The sequence below is a fragment of the Onychomys torridus genome, chromosome 4 (assembly GCF_903995425.1).
Source record: "Onychomys torridus chromosome 4, mOncTor1.1, whole genome shotgun sequence".
Classification (NCBI taxonomy): domain Eukaryota; kingdom Metazoa; phylum Chordata; class Mammalia; order Rodentia; family Cricetidae; genus Onychomys; species Onychomys torridus.
In genome coordinates, this window is record NC_050446.1 from 48,811,912 (window position 1) to 48,833,651 (window position 21,740).

Below are 21,740 nucleotides of genomic sequence, written 5' to 3' on the forward strand. Positions count from 1 at the left end.
CATGGAGGTTCACATCTACAGTCCCAGCACCTAGGGGCTGAAGCAGGAGGATTGCCACAAGTCTGAGGCAGTCTGAGTGACATAGTGAGCCCCAGGTTAAGGTGGACCACAGTGAGACCCTATCTCAAAATCCCTGTGAATGAATGAATTGTCCATCAGTCCATTGGTCTAGAATTGAATTTTTTAAAAAAAATCCCTGGTGTGTCCTTTGGAACAAACCTTGGCCATGTAGCATTCCAATGACAGTGAGACAGTGTCCTGTCTCCTTGGACACCTAACTGTCCTGTGACTGGGGTCTCAAGTTCTCTTCTTTTTCTGGAAGGTGATAGAACTGAGGGGGCCTGATAGCAGGTCTGGCTGCCTAGTCCCAGAGGACAATCCTTATCTCTGGCATTCTATTTTAACCAGACTCCAGGTGGAGATGGGGTCTCCACCTGACCCTCCTTTGCTTAATCCTTCATAGATGGGTGGATGATTTCTGCCTTATATCTAGAACCCGTTTCTTGGAAAGTGGAGACGTTTTCTTATCGCTAGTCTGCTGCCGCCTCCAGTTTTCTGTGATTCTGGGCTACAATAGCTTAGCCCCCATGCCGGCATCCCTTGTGTAACCGAAGGCGCAGTGGTTCAGCCTGAAGACTGGAGGTTACTGTGAGTGTTGGGATGCCTTATTGGTCCCCTCACTTACCGTGGGGTACATTTTCATCATCTTCTCAGCTCCCCCTTTCTAGTCTGAAGGTCATTTTCTTTGGCAATAGAAGCAAAATACATTGTGTAATTCAGTCTTTTTTTTTTTTTTAACTCTAATTCTGCTTTTTAAAAAAAAATGTTTATTATTGCCCAATTTCAAGAGTTTAGTGTTTGCCACTCAGTAAGACATTTTAAATTTAGATAGTGCCAAACTGTGAAAGCAGAAATCGTACAATTGTGCCAGGGAAGATGACTGTATTTTGACACCAGCTCATTTAAGTCTGTGTGGTAAACCAACACCTGTTAAAACACATGGGTGCCTCCCGTGCTACAGCGCTAAAACGAAGTGGAATAAAACTGAGTGTCAAGAATTTTAGATTAATCCAAGAAGGAAGGGAGGACTGTGTCCATGCGTGCACGGGCCTCATTTTATTCCTAAGCCTCGGGTAGGTAAATAAATATCCAAGTTTCTTGCCTTCTGAAGATAGAAATCAGAATGGGTAGAAGTAGCTACCCCGTTTTTCAGGGCAGTGAGAGTTTCTTTCTGGGGCCTCTAAACTCAGAGAACTTGAGATACGTGTGCTTTTAGAAGGTGGGCTTGTATGTGCAGAGTGCTCACTGGGGCGGATGGTGCCTTTGATACCAAGTTTTGTAAGAGGTGTGACAGCCCCTTTGCTGGGCGATGTATACCGCTGTTCAGTAAGAGTGGCCTTGCTGATGTCGAATAATTTGGGGCAGGTGTTTTGGCAGTTGGCAAGCTGATGTGGTCTCTGTACTGGTCACTGGCGATGCAATTGAATACACCAGTTGAGCGTGAGCCCTTTCTGCCTTTGGCACATGGTGAACGAGGTATCTGTGGAAAGGCACCCCCTTGGAAATGCATAAAGTTTAATGAAACCGAAAGGAAAAATTGGTCTTAGGGATTGTAAAGCTCTACAGACATTTCTAGTGAGTTGTGACAAATTGCTGAGGCAACTCTTTAGGATTTGGAGTAAAGCTTTGTGGCGGGTGTTTGTCAGCGGTCACATGCTTACAGTTCAGGTCTCTCTGCCACAGCTTCAGCTCTAGGCTACATCCGAAGGAACCTAATTTGTCCGTACACATTTTTTTAGAGTGTGGCAACAGGTCATTTCAGGAAATTGTGTTGCTATGAGGGTCTTTAATTTGATAGCCTAAGAAAAAGAATGTAACGGTACCTGTTTGTTATATAGCCCACCCTGTTTTACAGCTACGTAGGAATCGGAGGTTTGTAGAGAAATTGCACCCAAACCAACCCTTTTCTTTCTGTTGCTGAAAATTGACTAGAAGAACATGTGATCGGTTTCAAAAGGGTGTAGGTTGAAGGCTGGAAGTGGAGCTTGGAGGTACAGTGTTTACTACACATGTGTAAGGCTTGACCCCAGCACAGCAAGATTAGAAAAACAGACAAAACGAAACAAAAATGAAGTGATTGTGGTGAAACACAATCATCTGCTGATAGCTGTTCAGACTTCAAGGGCATGATGGAAACTTGGCGATTCATTGTATGGTTTTCTCTGCTTTTCTTCTAAAAAACAAACCAAACCACGTAATTTAAGAGTTACATTAGCTGGGGTTGGGGACTTAGCTCAGTGGTAGAGCGCTTCCCTAGCAAGTGCAAGGCCCTGGGTTCGGTCCTCATCTCAAAAAACAAAACAAAACAAAACAAAAAACCAAGAGTTAAATTAGCAAAGAAACACAACCCAGATTTTTCCAGGTTCTGGATAAAGATCTTCAGGAAAAGCCTGTTGAAGCAAATTTCTGTTACTGACAAAAAGGCTCTCTCAGGAGAAAGTGACTTGTCCATCCATACACTTTTTCATTTAAAACGAGTTCAGGAGCAAAATTGAGCAGAATTGAAGCCATTACTGCCCGATGGCACCTAACATCTGGTTTATAGTGGTCTCTCCTTTGTGTCCTGTAGGTTCGGGTGACGGTGTTTCCCTCCAAGACTGTGGCTCAGTATTCAGGGATAGCCTGGTGGATCATCCTCCTGGCTGTCCTTGCTGGGATTTTGATGCTGGCTCTGTTAGTGTTTTTACTGTGGAAGGTAAGTCACATCTGTTACTTGAGTTTCCGGATGTAAACTTTACTTCGTGTTTGTAAAAAATACGGATTGACATTAACATGTTCGTGTTTTCATTGTTTCTCTTTTTCCCCCAATACTTTATCATGAAACTTTTCCAATATCTAGCAAGTCTTTGCAGAATTTTACAAGGAATATCCGTGTATCTACCTAATAAGTTATATCTAGAGATTCTTTATTTGCATGTAAGAAGTATCTGAAAAAGTACTTTTGAGGTCTAATGTACAATTCAGTGTGTTTGGTAAATAACAAATCTGAATTTTACTAGTTTACTTAGCATTTTCTGTACCTAAGATCTACCTTTAAGTTAAGGCAAACTGACAGATAAGAGTTTAATCACAATGTAAGTTCCTGTGAATTTCCCCTTCTGTGAAGAAGCCTTCCTGACAGCCCCTGAGAAGTCATTACCCTTATAGCTAGACGGGGGACAGAAAAAGCATGACACTCCATCTCACGGGTCCTTGGCCTGTAGCAAGCGTGATGAACATCTAGGTGATGAACATCTGGGTTCAGTATAATGTTTGTCATTAGACTTTGGTCTTCTGACCATGCACAGTATGTGATGTCATGCCCTGCCGCCTATTGAGAGGCCATACCATCAAAAGACTATGCAGTAGATGGTTATGAACATCTGTCAATAGATGGCAACCTCTGTAGGTCTTATGGGAGTCCCATGGAGCAATGGAGGTTCACAGTCTTTTTCTGTAATTCCAGATTGCAAAAAACTCTGGAAATTGCAAGTCTGACTGACTTGGTAGAACTATGCTGTGAAGACATGGTATTTACAGTCTTGTTCTTTTATTACATGAGTTTCTTTGCAGAAATGCTAGCATTCTTATTACAGTGCCAAGCATGTCTGTTCCAGCGGGTTTGGGGTGAAGTAAAAATGTGCTAGGCTCAGACCACCCTTTCTCTTTCATTGTGTCCCACAGTAAAACAGACGAGGGATATTCCGACTTTCTGATTTTCAGTGTGCCCCCACCCATTCTTCTGAACAGCTTCCTTTCTCCAGGCTGGGATACTGGTGTTGAGTTTTAGTATCTGTCTGTTCCAGTAGTCTTCCTGACATGTAGATTTTAGTCAGCTTTACTCAGGTGTATTACAAGCAGTAGGTTTATCTGGCAAATACAGCCGATCACTGTTAGAGCTCTTGCCACGATTATTTGATAGAGAAAAATTAATTTGGGGTTTTGATACTTGAGGAAGATCTTGTATTCTCTGGAAGAGCTCCCAGGGTCAGTCTTTTCCCCCGAGCAGATCTTATTGGCGGCAGCCTTGAGTCCTGTGTACCATGGCAGTAGATGGAGAGTTTAGATGCCTGAGCTGTGTGTGATGTTGGGCAAATCATTTCACCTCCCTGAAATTCAGTTCTCTAATTGGATGAGACTAAATTATCTCACTGGGTTCTTTGACAATGTTAATTCTCAGAGTCTGAGGTGGATTCTAGATCCTCAAACTCCACATGGAAGTCAGCCGTATTACTTCATACTCTTCTTTATAAACAAAATTATTTGTATTAAAAACCATGCAATTTTAGGATCAGAAATAATTCTAGGGTTCTAAAGCTGCCTTCTGGTATATGAGGCTTTGGATTCAGCCTCCAGCACTGTGGAAAGAGGGGAAGGAAGGAGAGAGGATGGATGGATTCTAGTTCAGCAGTCTTTACATTGAGCTTTGCCCATCTGCATCAGTGTCAAAAGCCACAACAGAGGACTCCACTTCAGCCAGAGGAGCCCTGGCTTTATCTGCTTTTTAAATACTGGCTTATGCACAGGAGTTCTTTTGGAAGTAAAGGAGAAGAGTCCTCGGACTCTTATTTAAGACTCTTCATTTTTGGTTAGCTTTTCTTCCTGCCCTGTTTACTTAGGACTGCAGCTGGGCTGTGTGCATTCACTGTGTGGGACCCTGATAGCCAGCCACAAGTGCGTATGAACTACTAGGCTGTGTAAATGCAGCCCAGTGGAGGGTTCTGTGATATGGAAATGTTCTGGAGTGGTACCATCCCATGACAGCCAGGAGTCACCTGTGACTGGTACAATGGCGGAGTCCCAGCTTCAATTTAAATTCATCTAAACTTGAGAATAGCCATGTGTATGTAGCTCGTGGCTCCTAACCCGGTGACTGATAATCCAGATCTTCACGAGTTGCCAGACTAGGAGGCATAATTTCACCAGGAGATTGGTTTGACCAAATTTTCTTTCAAAAGATAGTTCCTATGAAGTAAATGAAAGTAAGTAGGGAAAGTTCCCCATTGTTGAATGAAGGAAATAGCAGCAGGGAGTGGAATTAATTACACTTTTATATTCACTCAGGGAGACCACACTGAGGAGCATGGGTTCCTCCCATTTAAGGCTTGCATGGTGGTTCAGAATTCAGGGGAAATGGCAGCAAGTGTTCATTCATTTGAATTTATTCTGTGATTCTCCTTACCAGTTGGTTCAGAGGCCTCCAGTAGACAATATTGTTCCATAGCTGCAATAGCAAATAGATACACTAGATCTATATTTTATTTTGACTTGTGCTGAATTTTACAGGATTTATATTCCATTCTTGGTCTCAGTAGACTACAGAAGTGAATGTTTTGACTTTTAATTTAAGAGTATGTTGTGCAAGAAAACAGTTCACCCGAAGTTCGAGTCAAATGTGCGTGCGTTTTCTTTTTAGGATGACCTCAAGACTTCTGCTGTAGATAAGAAAGTCAGTTAGCCAGTGTGTGTCATCTTTGTCTAGAGACGCTGAGTGATGGGCCGTTCAATGCTGGCACAAGGTGACAGCGCAGTGACTGCTCACTTGGGTGAAAACCTGAGGTGTTCTTTTCTTTAGCTTTTAAGCACAGAACTGTAAAATTGACTGAATACCTTGCTTCCTTGTAGTGTGGTTTCTTCAAGAGAAATAAGAAAGATCATTACGATGCCACCTATCACAAGGCTGAGATCCATACTCAGCCGTCTGATAAAGAGAGGCTCACTTCCGATGCATAGTATTGATCTACTTCCGTAATTGGTAATTGATCAGTGTTTTTCATCGCTAGCTGTGGGACCCGCTGTGGTTGTGGTGGCTAACTTAAGAGCGACAGCTTGCTGTGTGTGCCCCATTAACAGATGTTTCCAAGTGTCCACACTGGCTTGCCTTGCTTGGATCTCTTTATTTATTTATCTACCTATTTATTTATGTGCTGATTTGCTTATTTTGTCCTTTCACGTGAAAGCTCCATTGTCTTTTTGTTAATGCACAGAGGCTTTTGTGCAGGTGAGTTATTTTGTGCTCTTGTTCAGCCATACCCACAGCAATGAAGGCAATCACACTGTTTGTCTGATGAGGTGTTAAGAGCTCCGTAGCAGCCCAGTTTGCCATGTGTGACGTCGCATCCCGCTCGGAATTTCAAAGGTGCATGAGAAATCGGCCCAGATTTCTTGTTCATTTTGGAATTTCCCAGGGATAGAAGCTTTGTTGACTGCCTGCTTTACCTGTTGCATGTGGGAGACCTTGTGTTTCTCCTGGAGAGAGACCACCTTCTACTTAGCATTTTGTTGTCCTTGCTCTGGGTGCTTCCTACTGTTGCTTGACGTGGTTTATGCTGGCTAAGCATGTAACTCCCCCTTTCCTTTGAACCCCTTCTGGGCCAAAGCCCGTGACAACAAAGAGTGATTGTCAGCACAGTGGGCTTCCAGAGTGCTCCAGGAGATGGTCCCCTGCCCAAGTGAAAATCTAGGACCAAAGTGTTGTGGGGAGTTTATACTTCAATATGTTGTAATGGAGTTTGACCGCCTTGGTTCTCAGTTGAGTTTTAAGTTCATGTTTTTCTCCTACAGTCTGTAAACCCATGGAAACAGGAATTGTTGGTGATTCCTTTTTCTTTTCTGCCAGCGAGAGGGCATACAGTTATTGCTCCAGGTCCTTTCCGTGGTGTTGACACAGTGAGCCCAGTGTAGCCGTTTTGATTTTACATTTCAAACTTCATTTCCTTCTGTTTTTGAATGGGGCAGACAGCAATCGTGTTTTATAATAAGCATATTGGCTTTTCTGCGCAGAAGTACAGATGAGTCTGTATAGAGATGACCTAAACAAAACTTCTTGGCCCATTTGGCCTTATGACTTGTAATTTTTGTCTTGCCCCCGACAGTTTTAGAACACAGCACATCATTCCTGCGCTGTCACAAAGTAAGGGCATTGGCCAACCATTCCACCTAGATCCCACTTCTAAGCTGCACTTTTAAATCTGAAAATGCTCCTTTTTAAAAAGTAAGAAAGATGCTGGGCGCTGGTGGCACATGCCTTTAATCCCAGCACTTGGGAGGCAGAGGCAGGGGGATCTCTGTGAGTTCGAGTCCAGCCTGGACTACAGAGCGAGATCCATGAAAGGCGCAAAGCTACACAGAGAAACCAAAAAAAAAAAAAAAAAGAAAGAAAGAAAGAAAGAAAGAAAGAAAGAAAGAAAGAAAGAAAGAAAAAAGTGTCTTTCTTGTTTATAAGTATTTTTAATCTGGTTCGGAAATTTCCGGTATATTTTTAAATGTACTATAGTTCAGATTGATTTTTTTAAAGTAAATAATAAGCTTTAATAATTTGGCTTCTCCCCCCTTCCCCAAACCCCTTCTGTTTTTAAAGGAGGAGGAGAAATTGGGGAGTACTCCAAAATTCAAAATGTGGTGATGCCGCCCTTGAGTCCTATGCGTTCATGACTGACTGATTTTATTACACAGCACAGTTACTTTGTAACTTATTAACAGAGCAGCTCACTTGGAAGCACCCCAGGGAGTCTAGCCATCTCAGAGATGTAAAGCCTCAGGGGGAGGGCACAGTGGAAAAACTGACCCCTAGGAACCTGGCATGCCAAATAGTATTTGTAAAATTACCTGTGATCTGATTTACAGTTTATGGGTGGGAGAGGAATAGAAAGTAACTTTTTTTCTCAGCCTTTAGAGAACTGCTCTTAAGCTGAGTATGGTATGCACATGGCAGTCGCCAGCACTGGGGAGGGTCAGGGAAAAGGATGTTGAGTTTGAGGCCATCCTTGGCTTCATAGCAAGTTCTGGTTTCTTTCTCTCTTTTTTTGCGGGGCGGGGGTGTGTGGTGTTTCTCATTGTAGTTTTGTTGCCTGTCCTGGGTCTTGCTGTGTAGACCAGGCTGGCCTCAAGGTCACAGAGATCCACCTGGCTCTGCCCGCTGAGTGCTGGGATTAAAGGCATGCACCACCACTGCCCGGCCCAGTTCCGGTTTCTCACACACACATAGGTTTTTTTTTTTTTTTGGTTTTTCGAGACAAGGGTTTCTCTGTAGCTTTGGAGCCTGTCCTAGAATTCACTCTGTAGCCCAGGCTGGAGGCTGGACTGGAACTCACAGAGATCCACCTGCCTCTGCCTCCAGAGTGCTGGGATTACAGGCGTGCGCCACCACCGCCCGGCAGGTTGTTTTATAATGGTCTAGTAATATGAAAATTAGATCTTTTATTTATATGGTGATTTTTTTTTCCTTTTTTCATAAAAGCACTGTTTTACAAAGTACTTAAATTGTTGGTCCAGAAATAGCTAAAGCTGTAAAATGTGGAGAAGATGAAACTGACGTGCCTTCCAGCCCCACATCGGTTCTTGTTGATCCCCACCGGCTGCTGTTTTCCTCAGGAAAACAGTGTCTGTGGTCAGCGATGCAGAGGCAGAGCTAGCTGAACTGAACGCTGAAGTGTTAGGTGTAGTACACCTGTCTTCAGATTGGCTAACTTCTGCCTTGTGCTTCTGTCCCCGCTTTTTCCAGTGTGGATTCTTTAAGCGCTCCAGGTACGACGACAGTGTTCCCCGATACCATGCTGTCCGGATCCGGAAAGAAGAGCGTGAGATCCAAGATGAAAAACACAATGATAATAACCTCGAAAAAAAGCAGTGGATCACAAAGTGGAATGAAAATGAAAGTTACTCCTAGAGGGCCAGGAAAGTGTCCCATGACCCCAAATCCCTTTTATTTTTCCCGACTCAGAAATCAGGTGGGTCCGAAGCCTGCTCACTCAGCACCCGCAGTGTGAGTTCAGACCGACTACACACCCAGTGTGGACCTACAGTTTCCACGGTGGATATTGTTACACCTAAGGCTCCTGTTTTGCACAGACAAATTTAAGACTTTTAGTGTGGATTTTTCTTTAACTGCCTTAATTTAACTTTCCAGATTGCCTTTGTTTTTGGTGTGACTGGCTTCCATTACATATACTGGGGCAGGGCCTGCACTCCTGGGACATTCTCTCCTGATAGCACAGGAGAAGGAAGGCCCCACCATCCCCCGGGCCCATGAGTGGCCATCCCAGTCTACCCCCACAAGCATCCTTCTCAGAAGATCGGAGAACCTGCAAGTCAGTCGCCCCTTGGCTCAAGACTCTGCCGATGGATAGCTGTGTCTCTGTTGAAAATTCTGTCCTAAATGTGCAATAGAAGGTGATGTTGCCATCTTGCCTTTTCTCTCCATGTCCTTAGAAGTGAGGATCCTTGCTGATGCCAAACACACACAGGTTCCCTTCTTCCTCGTCACTGAAGCACAGGTGTGACAGACTTGAACACTAGTTACACTTGTTGATATATATTTATTTTTTCTTCTTCAAGCCATCTTGCTATTGACTAATAGGCCAAAGATGCATCAGGTTGGTTTAAGCAATCAGAATGAAAACCTGGGAGGTCATTTGTTCTGACCTTGAGTATTCACCACAAAAAGAAAGTTCTTTATAAACATGCAAGGGTTGTTTTAACAACTTAAACTTATTGTAGATGATACCATCTCCTTTCTGGCAGGCTCTCCCTCAACCCAGAAAGTCTGACAAAGGGTTGACTGTAAGATGTTTCATCCTTACCCAGCATTTGTTCCATGGTCGTGAGCCCCGTGTGGAACTTCTGAACTTCGAGCTGTAACTTTCAGAACTAACTCTTAGAGGAAGCGAGTTTCCTCCTTGAACTCTAGGGTCTGTGAGCTCACTGCTGTCAACACTGTATATTCAGGACTTGAAGTGAGTGCGTGTGTGGATCCAGACCAGTCCAGTGTGAGACTACTGAAGAGCATCTGTTGCCAAAACAGCCGCACCAGACAGATGGAGAGCCATGGCGCTTAGCTTCATAAATAACATCGGAACCATTCAACCAGCGAGTCCATGTTCGAGTTTGTTAAATTGTTCACCCCAGTCGCCTAAGTTCCTCCAGATGACTTGTGACTACTTTAACAAGACCTTTCGACTACTTTAACAAGAGCAGGAGGTTTAGCTCATTACTAGAGTGCTTGCCTAGTATGCCTGGGCCCACCTTGGTTTTTGTTTGTTAAAGTGATGGGAGGGGGAAACCGTTATTTCTCTATATATTCAACAGAGATTGACTATATTATCAAAGCTGATTTTTTTTTAAAAATTGTGCTTTAAAATAATTAAGTTATATGGAAGCAGCGCAAAGAGGTGCTAATTTGTTTGGCTATTGTATAAGCAGTTCTCTGTCTTTTTCAAGTCTGGGTCTCAAGTAACCCAGGCTGGCTTTGAACTTAAGTAGCTGGGGATAGCCTTGAACTTCTGATCCTCTTGCCTCTCCTCCTTGACCCCCCCCCCCCCAGGGCTGGGATTGGAGGTGTTTGCCACCACGCTCGGTTTCATGTGGTGCTTGGGATGCTGGCACTTGGTGCACGCTAGGATGCTAGGCTAGCACTCTTCCAACTGAGCTGTATCCAAGTTGTTTCCCCATCTTTTAAAAGAACAAAACATTGCTAAGTGTCCCGTTGTTGCTTTGGAGTTTTAATTCTTTTTTTCTCTTTCATAAAACATTATACCCTTCAGATATTAAAACCTTTTATTCTGGTTCTACTTTGGCATTTTCACTCATAAAAATAATTTTAGCAATGATACCTTGTTTACAAAAAGTTCTCTTCCACGGGTCCTAATAGCGTTTAAAGTCTCAGTTTCTTGCGTGGGTAACTCGGGGCCAAACGTACTGGCTTTGAAGGACACGACAAAGAAGCTGATACCTTGACAATGTCTGTAGACCTCTGTTTTAGAAGTGAATGTCCAGAAGAGGGTGGGGAGGGAGACAACAGCAGAGAAAACAAGAATGTGATGTCGTTTAAATTTATAGTTGTTAAAAATGTCATCTCAAGTCAAGTCACTGGTCTGTTTGCATTTGATAGGTTTTTATACTAACTAGAATTGTAAAATTATTTCATAATTAGAAAATACCTGTGGATATTTGTATAAAAGTGTGAAATAAATTTTTTATGAAAGTGTTCATGCTTATTAACACAGCATTATGTATGTGAAACAATCTCTAAATTATAAATGACAGCCTGAGTTGCCTTCCTTTGTATTTTATCAAAGCCAAAGTAAAGTTTGCAATATTTTCTTAGTGTCCCATATAATTTCAGAATAGCCAACGGTACCTGAGGTGGTACAATATAAATGTGATTGAAGGTTTTTTAATTTGTCTATTTTAGTATGTATGTATGCTTGCATGTGTGTGAGTATACATGTGCCACAGAGCATGTGCTAAGGTCAGGGGCAACTTTTGGGAACTGGTTCTTTCTTTGCCATGCACTGCCCATCTATCGAGCCTGAGTTCTTGGGCTTAGTGGCGAGTACTTGCTGAGCCATCTCACTGGCCCCTGGAGTTGTTGGGGGATGTTTTTGTGGTTGTTTTTAGTCTTCTTTTGAATCTCTTATTTGGCTGATGGCATGTCAGCTTTATAAGTCAGAAAATAGCCTTATATGTGGTTTATTCACAGTACCTACAAAGTGGGAGCTGTCCCTTTTCTGTGATACTGTACTTCAAAGGCTTAAGCCTAGCAAGGTATTATTTTGCAATGACACTGTGGCTTAAAATATCGATTCTTGTAGCCGAGTTGTTTCCTTCTTAGAATGCAGTGTGAGTGTGAGGCTAGTCCAGCAGTGATGTGACGTTCAGTTCATCTCTAGGGCTGGTTTCCCAGAATCCACCAGTCCGAAAGGGCATTTCATCTAGGCTTAAGCAGTTTTCTAAAACTTCTCTAGATTACCACAATCAATACAGAAAAGAAAGTGCATGGATAGTGTCTTGACAATGTAGCATACCCTGACCTGAATACGTTTCCTATCTGCTGTATATTCTTTGCGTGCTCTGTTGACTAACTTTTCATTGCAATTGTTATGTATTGAGCCTTGCCCTTCTTGGTTCTTTGAAAACAAACAGGTGCTACTGCAGTACATACAATGAAATATGTAATTGGTAGGTACTCTGAATGATGTATGTCAATGCCTATGACCTTTTCATAGCCCCAATTCACATTTCCATTCTGCTGTGGATCTGCCATACTTAACTGCCACAGCAATCATTCTAGCCGTTGAGTCTATCATTAGCTGTGGTTTCACTAGAGCTGTGTGATACAGGTCACATGTACTAGAGGTCCTGATGTCAGAAGTCACACAGGAATGCCCATGGACAATGGTGGCATTACTGGGTTCTCTACCACAGAGGGAATGTTGTAAGCAGGGACACGTTATTCCTGTTGAAGATTGCTTGCCCAAATGTCATGGGTCACACACAACCGGTTTATGATGTGCCCTGTGGCTAAGACTTAACATTCCAGGATGTGGAGAGGATCTAGGTAGCAGGTACTTTCGACCCTCTCTAGACTAGGAAAGCAGGGCTGAGACCAAGCTTTTAAATGACATGTCTTAATGAGACACACACAGAAGGACAGCGTGTGAAGACAGTGAGGAATTGAGAGAGTAGTGGGTTTTCAATGAGGAAGAGAGAAATGCTGGATGTGGTTAAGTTTCCAGCTAGTGTGTTCTCAGGGCTGGTGATCTAAAAACAGTTCCTAAAGGCCACAGGAGAGGGGCCACTGGGGAGGAAGAGACTGTTCAGAGAGTAGATAACAGACTTCTGGTGGCTTCAGAAGTGGCTCTGCGAAGCCAGTAGAAGTCTGTTCTTCCCTCTGGTCCTGATTATGGTCAAGGACAAACAGCCTACTTCCAGCTGCCTGAATATAGGAGTGCGCCTTTTACTAATTTAATTTCTTTATTTACTTCTATGTGTGTGTGTATGTGAAGGACATAGGCGGGTCACAGCACAGGTGTGGAGGTCAGAACAACTCAGGAGTTGATTCTTTCCACCATGTGGGGCCTAGAAATGGAACTCAAGTCATCAGGCTTGGGGGCCAAGCACCTTTACTCCTGTGCCATCTGTGTGTGTGTGTGTGTGTGTGTGTGTGTGTGTGTGTGTGTGTGTGTGTGTTTATAGTTGGTATTCACTGGGAATTAATCCCCACTTCATCTGCAAGTGTCTGGCCCTTTCTTAAAAAATTGTTTACTTGTAAGGAGCGTTTTTGATTAGGATTCGAGGCCAAAGTCTGTAGAGGAGTTGGCAACAGACTTCATCTAGAAGGAAAGTCATAAAGGGATGCATGACAAGTACTCTGAACATAGGCTGTTACAAACAAACCCAGACCAGGAAAGTTGGTTCCGTCTAGCACCTCCGTGGGCCAGGTGCCCACAGGGCAGAACTAACCAGGCAGTGGGTCATGATTACTCAGGAATGAAGGAGTCAAGTGCAATTTGTAGTTGTGAGCAGAGCCTAAGTGCCTCAATCTTGCCGTCCTGGCCTGATGCACTTTAGTCACGCAGCCTCCGCCAGGGCGAGGAAGCAGACCAGATGAGGGGAGGGCGGACACAATTCTTACTCTTTATCCTTCTAGAACATCTGCCCTAAGTTCTCGATTGTAGGGTCAGAATGTACTGCTTTTGTTCTCAGCCTAGCTGGTAAGTTCAATTCACCAATAACCAGTAGATAGATATAGGTGGGTGTTCTATTAAAGTCCATCATTTGCCAGCTGAAAGTTTTAATTAAAAAAAAATGTCTAGAGATGTTACATTAGGTTCCAGGTTACACAGAGAAATAAAATTTGGTCTGGCCTTCCTAAAGGACTATTATATTTCAGACTCCTAAACTTAAGGGTTTTCTCTGACACTTTATAAGAAATATAAGCTAAAACAGATGGTATTAGCCAGATATGGTGGCACACTCTTAATCCCAGTGCTCAAGAGAGGCAGGAGGATCTCTTGAGTTCTAGGCCCGACTGGACTATTACATAGAAAGTTTCAAACCAGTCAGGGCTACATGTAAGACGTTATCTCAAAAAAACAACAAAGAGAAGGGCTGGAGAGACGGCTCAGCAGTTAAGAACACTAGCTGCTTTTCCATAGGTCCTGAGTTCAATTCCCAGCAACCACATGGTGGCTCACAACCATCTGTAACGGAATCTTATGCCGTTAATGGTGTGCAAACATTCAGCAGAGCACTCATATACATTTTAAAAAATGGAGATAGTATTGATAAGTGTAACAACTATTTTGCTCGTTTTTTTGAGACAGTCTCATGGAACCAGGTTGACATTTAAATTATTAGGTAGCCAAGGATGACATGAACTTCTGATCATTGGATTCTACCTCCCTAGTGCTGGGATTACAGGCATATGCCTACACACTCAGTTTTATTCAGTGTGGGGTTCTCCATGTATGCTATGCAAGGACTTATCAATTGTGCTTCAATATCAGCCCTGAACTAACTTTATAATTAGCAGAATTAAAACCCTGAATGAAGATACTGACAGTTGAATTGTATAAGGTTGATATCTGAGCCTTTCTAGGTGAATCTTAATCTTGTCAGAGTTAAAACCTTTCTTTTTTATTTAGACAAAAAGGGAGAAATGTTACAGAATAGTCTTTGTATACTGTGAAGATTTGTCACATGGGTTAGTTTAATAAAAAGCTGAACAGCCAGTAGCTGGGCAGGATTTGGAGGGCAGCGAGGACACTGGGAAGAAGAAGGGCGGAGTTTCGAGGAGAAGCTATGAGATGCAGAGCAAGCAGGATGGGCAGTACTAAGATGAGGTCATCAAGCCTTGGGGCAGGACATAGATGAATAGAAATGGGTTCATTTAAATTATAAGAGCTAGCTAGAAACAAGCCTAAACTATTGACCCAGCTTTTATAATTCAGAAGTCTCCATGTCATTAATTTGGGAGATGGCTGGCAGGGCAGAAAAGTCCACCTACACCTGCAAGGAATCCCATTCCAGTAAGCTTTCTGAGTACAGCCACAGTGGGGACGTCCTTAAAGATCATCAAGTGCCCTGTGTCTCCATGCTCTGCCATGGAGTAGAAGTGCCTCTTGTTAGTGGTACTTCTGTACCTGGATGGGCAGTCAGAGGTGTCATCCTCGATGCAGACCAGAAGGTGGTCCCTGAGAGCACAAATCTGAGGTGAGTCAGCTTCACCTCTTAGATTATGACCCTGGGGCTGGGGATGTAGTTCCTTCATCTGTAAAATCTGTAAGAGGATTCCTCTCAGAGGTCCTTACAGGGAGGAAGTGTGACCATTTGGAAGTGCTTATTAGTGTTACCTAATTTTTACTTACACTCTTTTTTGTGCAGAATTAAAATGTTCAAGTAGGAAGGAAGCGAGGAAATGGAGGTGTAAGTAATTTTTTTCAGATGGGGAACCTGCTACTTTTTATTACTAGAACATCCTGTCTTCTCATTATCGGCCCATGATTTACTATTAAGTGTGGTAGCCGCGATCCACAAACCCAAGTGCCCTCCACCAGCTAAAAGTCACACTTGAGCCAGTGTGGTGGTCCATGCCTATAATCTCAGCTACCTGAGAAGCTGAGGCAAGAGGAGGTCTTGAATCTAGGACTACAAGGTCGTCCTGAGCAATAGAAGGAAAACCCGTCTTTAAGAATGTAATTATGAGCCCAACTCTTTTATGTACTTACCAACATAAGTCAGTTTGAACATCAACACTGACTTATTTCTGTTAGAAATAAGAGCAGTGTTAGGCTGTTGCAGCCATTGAGATAATGGTCATAATGTGGGTCTGGGCTAGGGTCTGGGTATGCATAAAAGTCAATGTGCCAGGATAATAAAGCAGGCATGTTGAATTGCCATGGCTGATTTATTCCTGCTTTCTTTTTTTTCTGAAATTGAAATATATTTAAAAATGCCTTTTGCATGCTTGCTGGGTTTTTTAAAAAAGATATTTCTTTTGTTATGACCTGGAGAGATGGCTTGGTGGTTAAGAACACTTGCTGCTCTTGTAGAGGACCCAGGTTCTGTTCCTAGCACCCTACGGTGGCTCACAACCATTTATAACTCTAGCTCCAGGAGATCCAACATGGCCTCTTCTGACATCTGAGGGCATCAGACGTTCAGTTAGTACACATATATACATGCAGACTAACACTCATACACATAAAATAGCTAAAATCTTTTAAAGAATCTTTTTATATTAATACTTCTTAAGATGTATTTTTATGTTTGTATCTTTGTAAGTGTATGTCACATATGTACCCCCTGAAGCCAGAAGAGAGCATCCCCTAAAGTTGGATACCCTCACAGCCAGTAGTGAGCCATCTGATGTGGGTGCTGGGTACCAAACTTGGGTCCTCTGTATGAGCAGCAAGCACTCTTAACAACACTTTGACCCCTAGCCAAATTCCCTTAAGCACTGGATCTCTGATCTGTCTCAATAGCATGGCCTAAGAAGGTTCTTGTTGGAGTGAATTACAGATAGAAGCAGCCAGGGATTCTTGTTGTCTGAATGCACAACGCTCTAAGCTGGTGTGTTCTGCGTGCTCGGTTCTCAGCAGGTGATGCTGTCTCAGGAGGTTGTGAAAACTTGAAGGTGTGGGGGGCCCCCCCTTAATTTAGGACATGCCCTTTTGGGATACACCTATCCCCACTTCTGTCTGCCACCATGTGAGGGAGCTCCCTCTGCCTCAGATTCAGCCACTCCACTTTGCCTCTGCTGCCAGGATGAATTGTGACCTTCTGAAACTGTGACCCAACAGAAACCTGCTTGGTATTTGGTCACAGCACCAAGAATATTATAGCACTTTCTCAATGAAAAGGAAGAAATAGAAATCCATGCAAAACAGCATTTACACAGCCCAAACTTTTTTTTTTTTTTTTGGTGTGGTTTTCTTTGTTGTTGCTGTTGTTTGTTGTTTGAGACATAGTCTGACTATGTAACTCAGGCTGCTCATAAACTGATTATGTAGACCAGACCAGCATTGAGTTTGTGATCCTTTGGCCTCAGAATCCTGAGTACTGAGATTACAGGTGTGTGCCACACTAAGTTCAACTTCAACTTTGATAGTAAGTGTAAGACAAAACACTCCGGAGTGTTTGGGTTGGAATGGATGGACTCCTGCTAAAAAAAGAGATTAATAAGAGAAAAAAACAAGCTTATTAGAATATGAATTCCATATGTATATGTGAGAGATGAACTACTGTTTCACTTGGGTACACACACACATACATGTCCGCCCCATGTCTCTCTCTCTCTCTCTACACACACACACACACACACACACACACACACACACACACACACACACGTGGTACTTGCAATAAGGAAAGTGAAAGCTGTAGCATTCTTGGGGACCTGTAACAGTGCATTGTCAACAGAAAGCAGAACATTTTTCTTAGAGAAGAGACAGGCACAGGAAAAAGGCGTGGAAGTCTAGGGGTAGCATTATTGTGCACAGCAAATGAATAACAGATGAAAGCTTGTTTACACACATTCCTCTGGTACCACCTCCAAGTTGGTGAGACTGGAAAGCTGGTTTTGAACTCACATCTGTTTTGAAGACTGCAGGCTCATTAAGTGGCTAGACCATCCAGACTGGAGAGATTATGAGCCAGTCAACTTGGATGACACTTAACTTTTTCACACGTGTGTGGGTGCATGTGGAGGCCCAGAGTTTACAGTGGCGTCTTCCTTGGTCTCTGCTTCCCCCCAGTTTGCTCTTTGTTGCTATGATAAACACTATAATCAGCAGCAACTTGAGGTGAAAAGGGTTTATGTGGCTGGCATGTCCTGATTACTGTCCACCATAGAGGGAAGTCAAGGCAAGAGCTTGAGCAGGGCAGGAACCTGGAGATAGGAACTGAAACAGAGGCCATGGAGGAATGCTGCTTACTGGCTTGTTCAGTCTGCTTTCTTATACACCCCAGGAGGACTACCTGCCCAGGATGCCTCTGAGTGTGCCTTTACAGCCTTAAGAATACTAGACAAAACTTTGGATTATGTTATTAAACAGTCCACCTCTAGTGTCTACCACCCTGGAGCTAAGAATGCCATCTATTGCAATCTGAGAGTTTCCTACACTGCTCTAGCCCTCTTATCTGAAGCCCTCACCAATATACTTGGTAAATGGAGTGATTTATGGCTTTCTTTTGTTCTGTGATTATGAAATTTTATATAGCCTCTCAGAGTGAAGTACTTTACGCAGGGCAAGGTGAATCCATGTTACAGACCTTGATAACTCATATTTGGCTCAGAAGAAATGAACTCTTACTCCCTTTGGATAAAAGTTGTGTTTTAGCTGGGCAGTGGTGGCACACGCCTCTAATCCCAGCACTCGGGAGGCAGAGCCAGTCGGATCTCTGTGAGTTCGAGGCCAGCCTGGTCTACAGAGTGAGGTCCAGGACAGGCACCAAAGCTACACAGAGAAACCCTGTCTCAAAAACAAACAAACAACAACAAACCAAAAAAAAAAAAAAAAAAAAAAACCAAAAAAAGGGTTTGGGGATTTAGCTCAGTGGTAGAGTGCTTGCCTAGCAAGTGCAAGGCCCTGGGTTCAATCCTCGGCTCCATTAAAAAGAAAGAAAGAAAGAAAGAAAGAAAGAAAGAAAGAAAGAAAAGTTGTGTTTTATGTCAATACCTTTGTTCTCCCTTGTAGAAGACAAAGGAAACCATATCTTTAAAAGCTATTCCTACTTTTAGGCAAATACAGGGAAGGCAGACCGCCATGCTGTATCTTTTCCTTCCATTCAGCACTCCATCACTCCATCGTATTGTGGGGAAGCATGTTCCAGTCTTAGACTCTTCGATAGTTCAGAACTCAGCAGGAGATTGTTTGACCCTGTGGAGAAACATCCTAGTCTTACATTCATCTTGACCCTCAAAGACATAGGAAGAGAAAAGGCCAGGCCCTCTGAGTTAAGGTCTGGAAGAGCAGGCATATTCGCCAGTGGAGTTGGTAGGAAGTTGCATGTTGAAAGGAGAGTGGAGAGAGTGAAGGAAATAAGAAGGAAGCCCAGAGTGTCAGGGACAGCATGCTTAGGATTGTGGTAATTATCTGAAAAAGAGAAAGAAAGGGAAAATTACGCTTTTTGAGTTAGAACTGAGAAAAACAGGCAGGCCTCACAGTGCTGTACGGCAGATGTTGGAAACAGCTGCCTCATGGGAGAGGCTTCTAGAAAGTATGAGTACTCTAGCTCTCTAAGGGGATAATTATTCCTCCCATCTCCTTAGCATGTCTTCAGGCATTAGCTCCTGCCTCTAAGTTCCTGCCCTGATTTCCCTCACTGACCGACTGTGATACAGATGTGTAGGAGGAAATAAACCCTTTTCTCCCCAAGGTGCTCATGGTCATGCTATTTATCACAGCAATAAAAACCCTGACCAAGTCAGCCAGCAAACCACAACCCAATCCAGGATAAACAGTAAGACAAGGCTTAGACCTAGTCAATAAAAAGAAAAAAAAAAAAAAAACCTACCAACTAGCCTCTAACTAGGGTCTTCTCACTGGAATGAGCCAAATAAGTCACTGTTCTAATTTAATCAGGATCTTCTCCATCTTGCTTTCCCTTCTGTGGAACCCGGAGCCACATTTACAATGGAGCTATTCAGTTCATAATGCTTACCTGCTCAAGTCAAACCTTTATATTTTTAATGTGCCCAAGCTCATGGTTTATTCCTTTATATTGTTTTCAATGAATTTATTTTCTTACTTACTGTTATTTATTAAGTGGCACTGTTTATCATACGAGAGAAACCACAAGGCACAGCAAAACCCACTATAAGAGTTTATTAAGGGAAGGGAACAGAAGGGGTGTGCATAGGCCTTTGGAATGATCATGCAGGAAGAGGAAAGAGATGGAACTCATTTTATAGGTTCCCCCTCCCCCTGCACATGTGCATATGGGCTTAGGTAGCTGCACCATGCATGTGAATAGATTATGTGTTGCTGCTGCTTGGAAATTACGTGATCACACAGCACACAGATTAGGATGTAAGGCCCTGGGATGACTAAGCATCTTGACTGGCTACTGGACAGCACATGTGCAGTCATGTAGCTGGGCGAGTGGCTAGGAATTCTAACACTTACCTATTTATCTGTATGTGTACACACATGCAGGTGCACATGCAAACACATGCCTCAGCATCTATGAAAAAGCCAGAGGACGACACTCAGGAGTCAGGTCTCTCCTTCCACCAAATAGGTCCTGGGGCTTGAACTCAAGCCATCAAAGTTGGCGGAAAGAGTTGTCTCATTTGCCCCCAAAATTGATCTTTTACCAGCTCCAATCCCAGTGTGTTCAGAGTGCTCTGTATCTGTGGCCAGCTATAAATTCTTTATTATCTCCCGACCACACCTTCACTTAGATTCATGTGCAAATGTCCCTATTGGCTCCAGTTCTTAAGGGAAAATTCATCTTTTTAAAATTTTTTTTTTCAATTTCTACAAAGGCATAAAAGATCTAGTCTCCAGGGCTGGAGAGATGGTTCAACTGTTAAGAGCACTGACTGCTCTTCCAGAGGTCCTGAGTTCAATTTCCAGCAACCACATGGTGGCTCCCAACCCTCTGTAATGAGAGCTGGTGCCCTCTTCTGGCCTGCAGGCCTACATACAGACAGAACACTATACATAATAGATATATCTTAAAAACAAAACAAAACTAGTCTTAACAAATGCATTTTAAAATAAAAAAAAAAAATTCAAACTATTCAATGTGGGCATTAAAGGACTGTTCACAGTCCGGTGTGGTGGTACACGCCTTTAATCTCAGCAGAGGCAGGGGGACCTCTGTGAGTTCGAAGCCAACATGGTCTGCATAGCTAGTTCCAGGTCAACCAAAGCTACACAGAAAGACCCGAAGGAAAAGACTACTCAATGCTGTGAACCATCCTGTTGCAGCCTTCTGCTGCCCTTCCCTTTGCTTAGCAAAGTGGATCCTTCTCAAGGCTCCCTGCAAACTTCCTGTTTGCGAACCTTACTGGGGGTGTGTGAGGGGAGGGGTGGAGTGGGCCCCCCCTGAGTCCCCCCCTGTCAGGGGTTGGGGTGGGGCAGGGTAAAGAATCTCCCACTCTGCTTCAAAGTACTTTCTCTAAATAAAGAACAGTGTTTCCGAGGCCAGTGAGGTGGTCCATGCCTTTAATCCCAGCACTCTGGAGGCAGAGATAGGTGAATCTCTGTGAGTCTGAGGACAGCCTGGTCTACAGAGTGAGTTTCAGGACAGTTGAACTGCATAGTGAGATTCCGTCTCAACAAAACAAAACAAAAGCAATGTTTTCCTTCAAACAAATCCTGATGAATAGATGACCTCCACACCATGCACACTTGCATTTCCTGTTAAGAAGGCTCATAGTGTGATGAAACTGTGAAATGCTAGATGTTCTATAAGGCAACCTCCCACCCCGGGGAACTGACTGCCTTCCAGCTGTTTCCTAACTCTGTAAACCATAGAAAACAGATACTAAAAGCCAACCTGTTAGCCTAGGGACCACCCTTGCTGCTTCCCAGCAAAAACCAACTTTGCAGCCTTTGTGAATTACTTTTCCTATTCCCTGTTCAACTTTGGCTGAGCTCTTAGGATTGGCGATACGGTTTGTTGCTGTTTTCTGGTGCTTTTATTCAGTTGGTGTGTAAATGAGAAGTGTGACACATGGCAATTTATTGCTGCATGATCATCTTAATTTCGATCCTTTTTCTTGAAAAACATCTTTCTTGTGCATTAAACAGACAGGAAATGACAGCACACTCAAAAGGGAAATGGAATGGGATTTGGTGAAGGAACTATTTTTAGGGGTGTGAGTTGAGTTAAGCCACTGGGAACTGCGGCCACACTGGAGGAACACAAAGGCAGCCAGCAGCAGCAAGGGACAGGGGAATAAGTGA

The 21,740-nt window shown here is 43.3% G+C and overlaps 1 protein-coding gene across 2 annotated transcripts in view; it reads left to right on the plus strand.

Moving 5' to 3' along the window:
• The window catches only part of Itga6 (integrin subunit alpha 6), a 69,474-nt gene extending 59,156 nt beyond the window's left edge, over positions 1-10,318 (plus strand). Inside the window, exons 24-26 of one of the 2 annotated variants that reach the window (XM_036184124.1) lie at positions 2,630-2,755; positions 5,665-5,794; positions 8,543-8,605. In XM_036184124.1, the coding sequence (XP_036040017.1) occupies positions 2,630-2,755; positions 5,665-5,772 (234 nt within the window). In that variant the 3' untranslated portion in view covers positions 5,773-5,794; positions 8,543-8,605. Of the gene's footprint in view, positions 1-2,629; positions 2,756-5,664; positions 5,795-8,542 lie in introns of both variants that reach the window. The other variant, XM_036184123.1, reaches the window with a different exon arrangement.
• Positions 10,319-21,740: the final 11,422 nt, after the last annotated feature.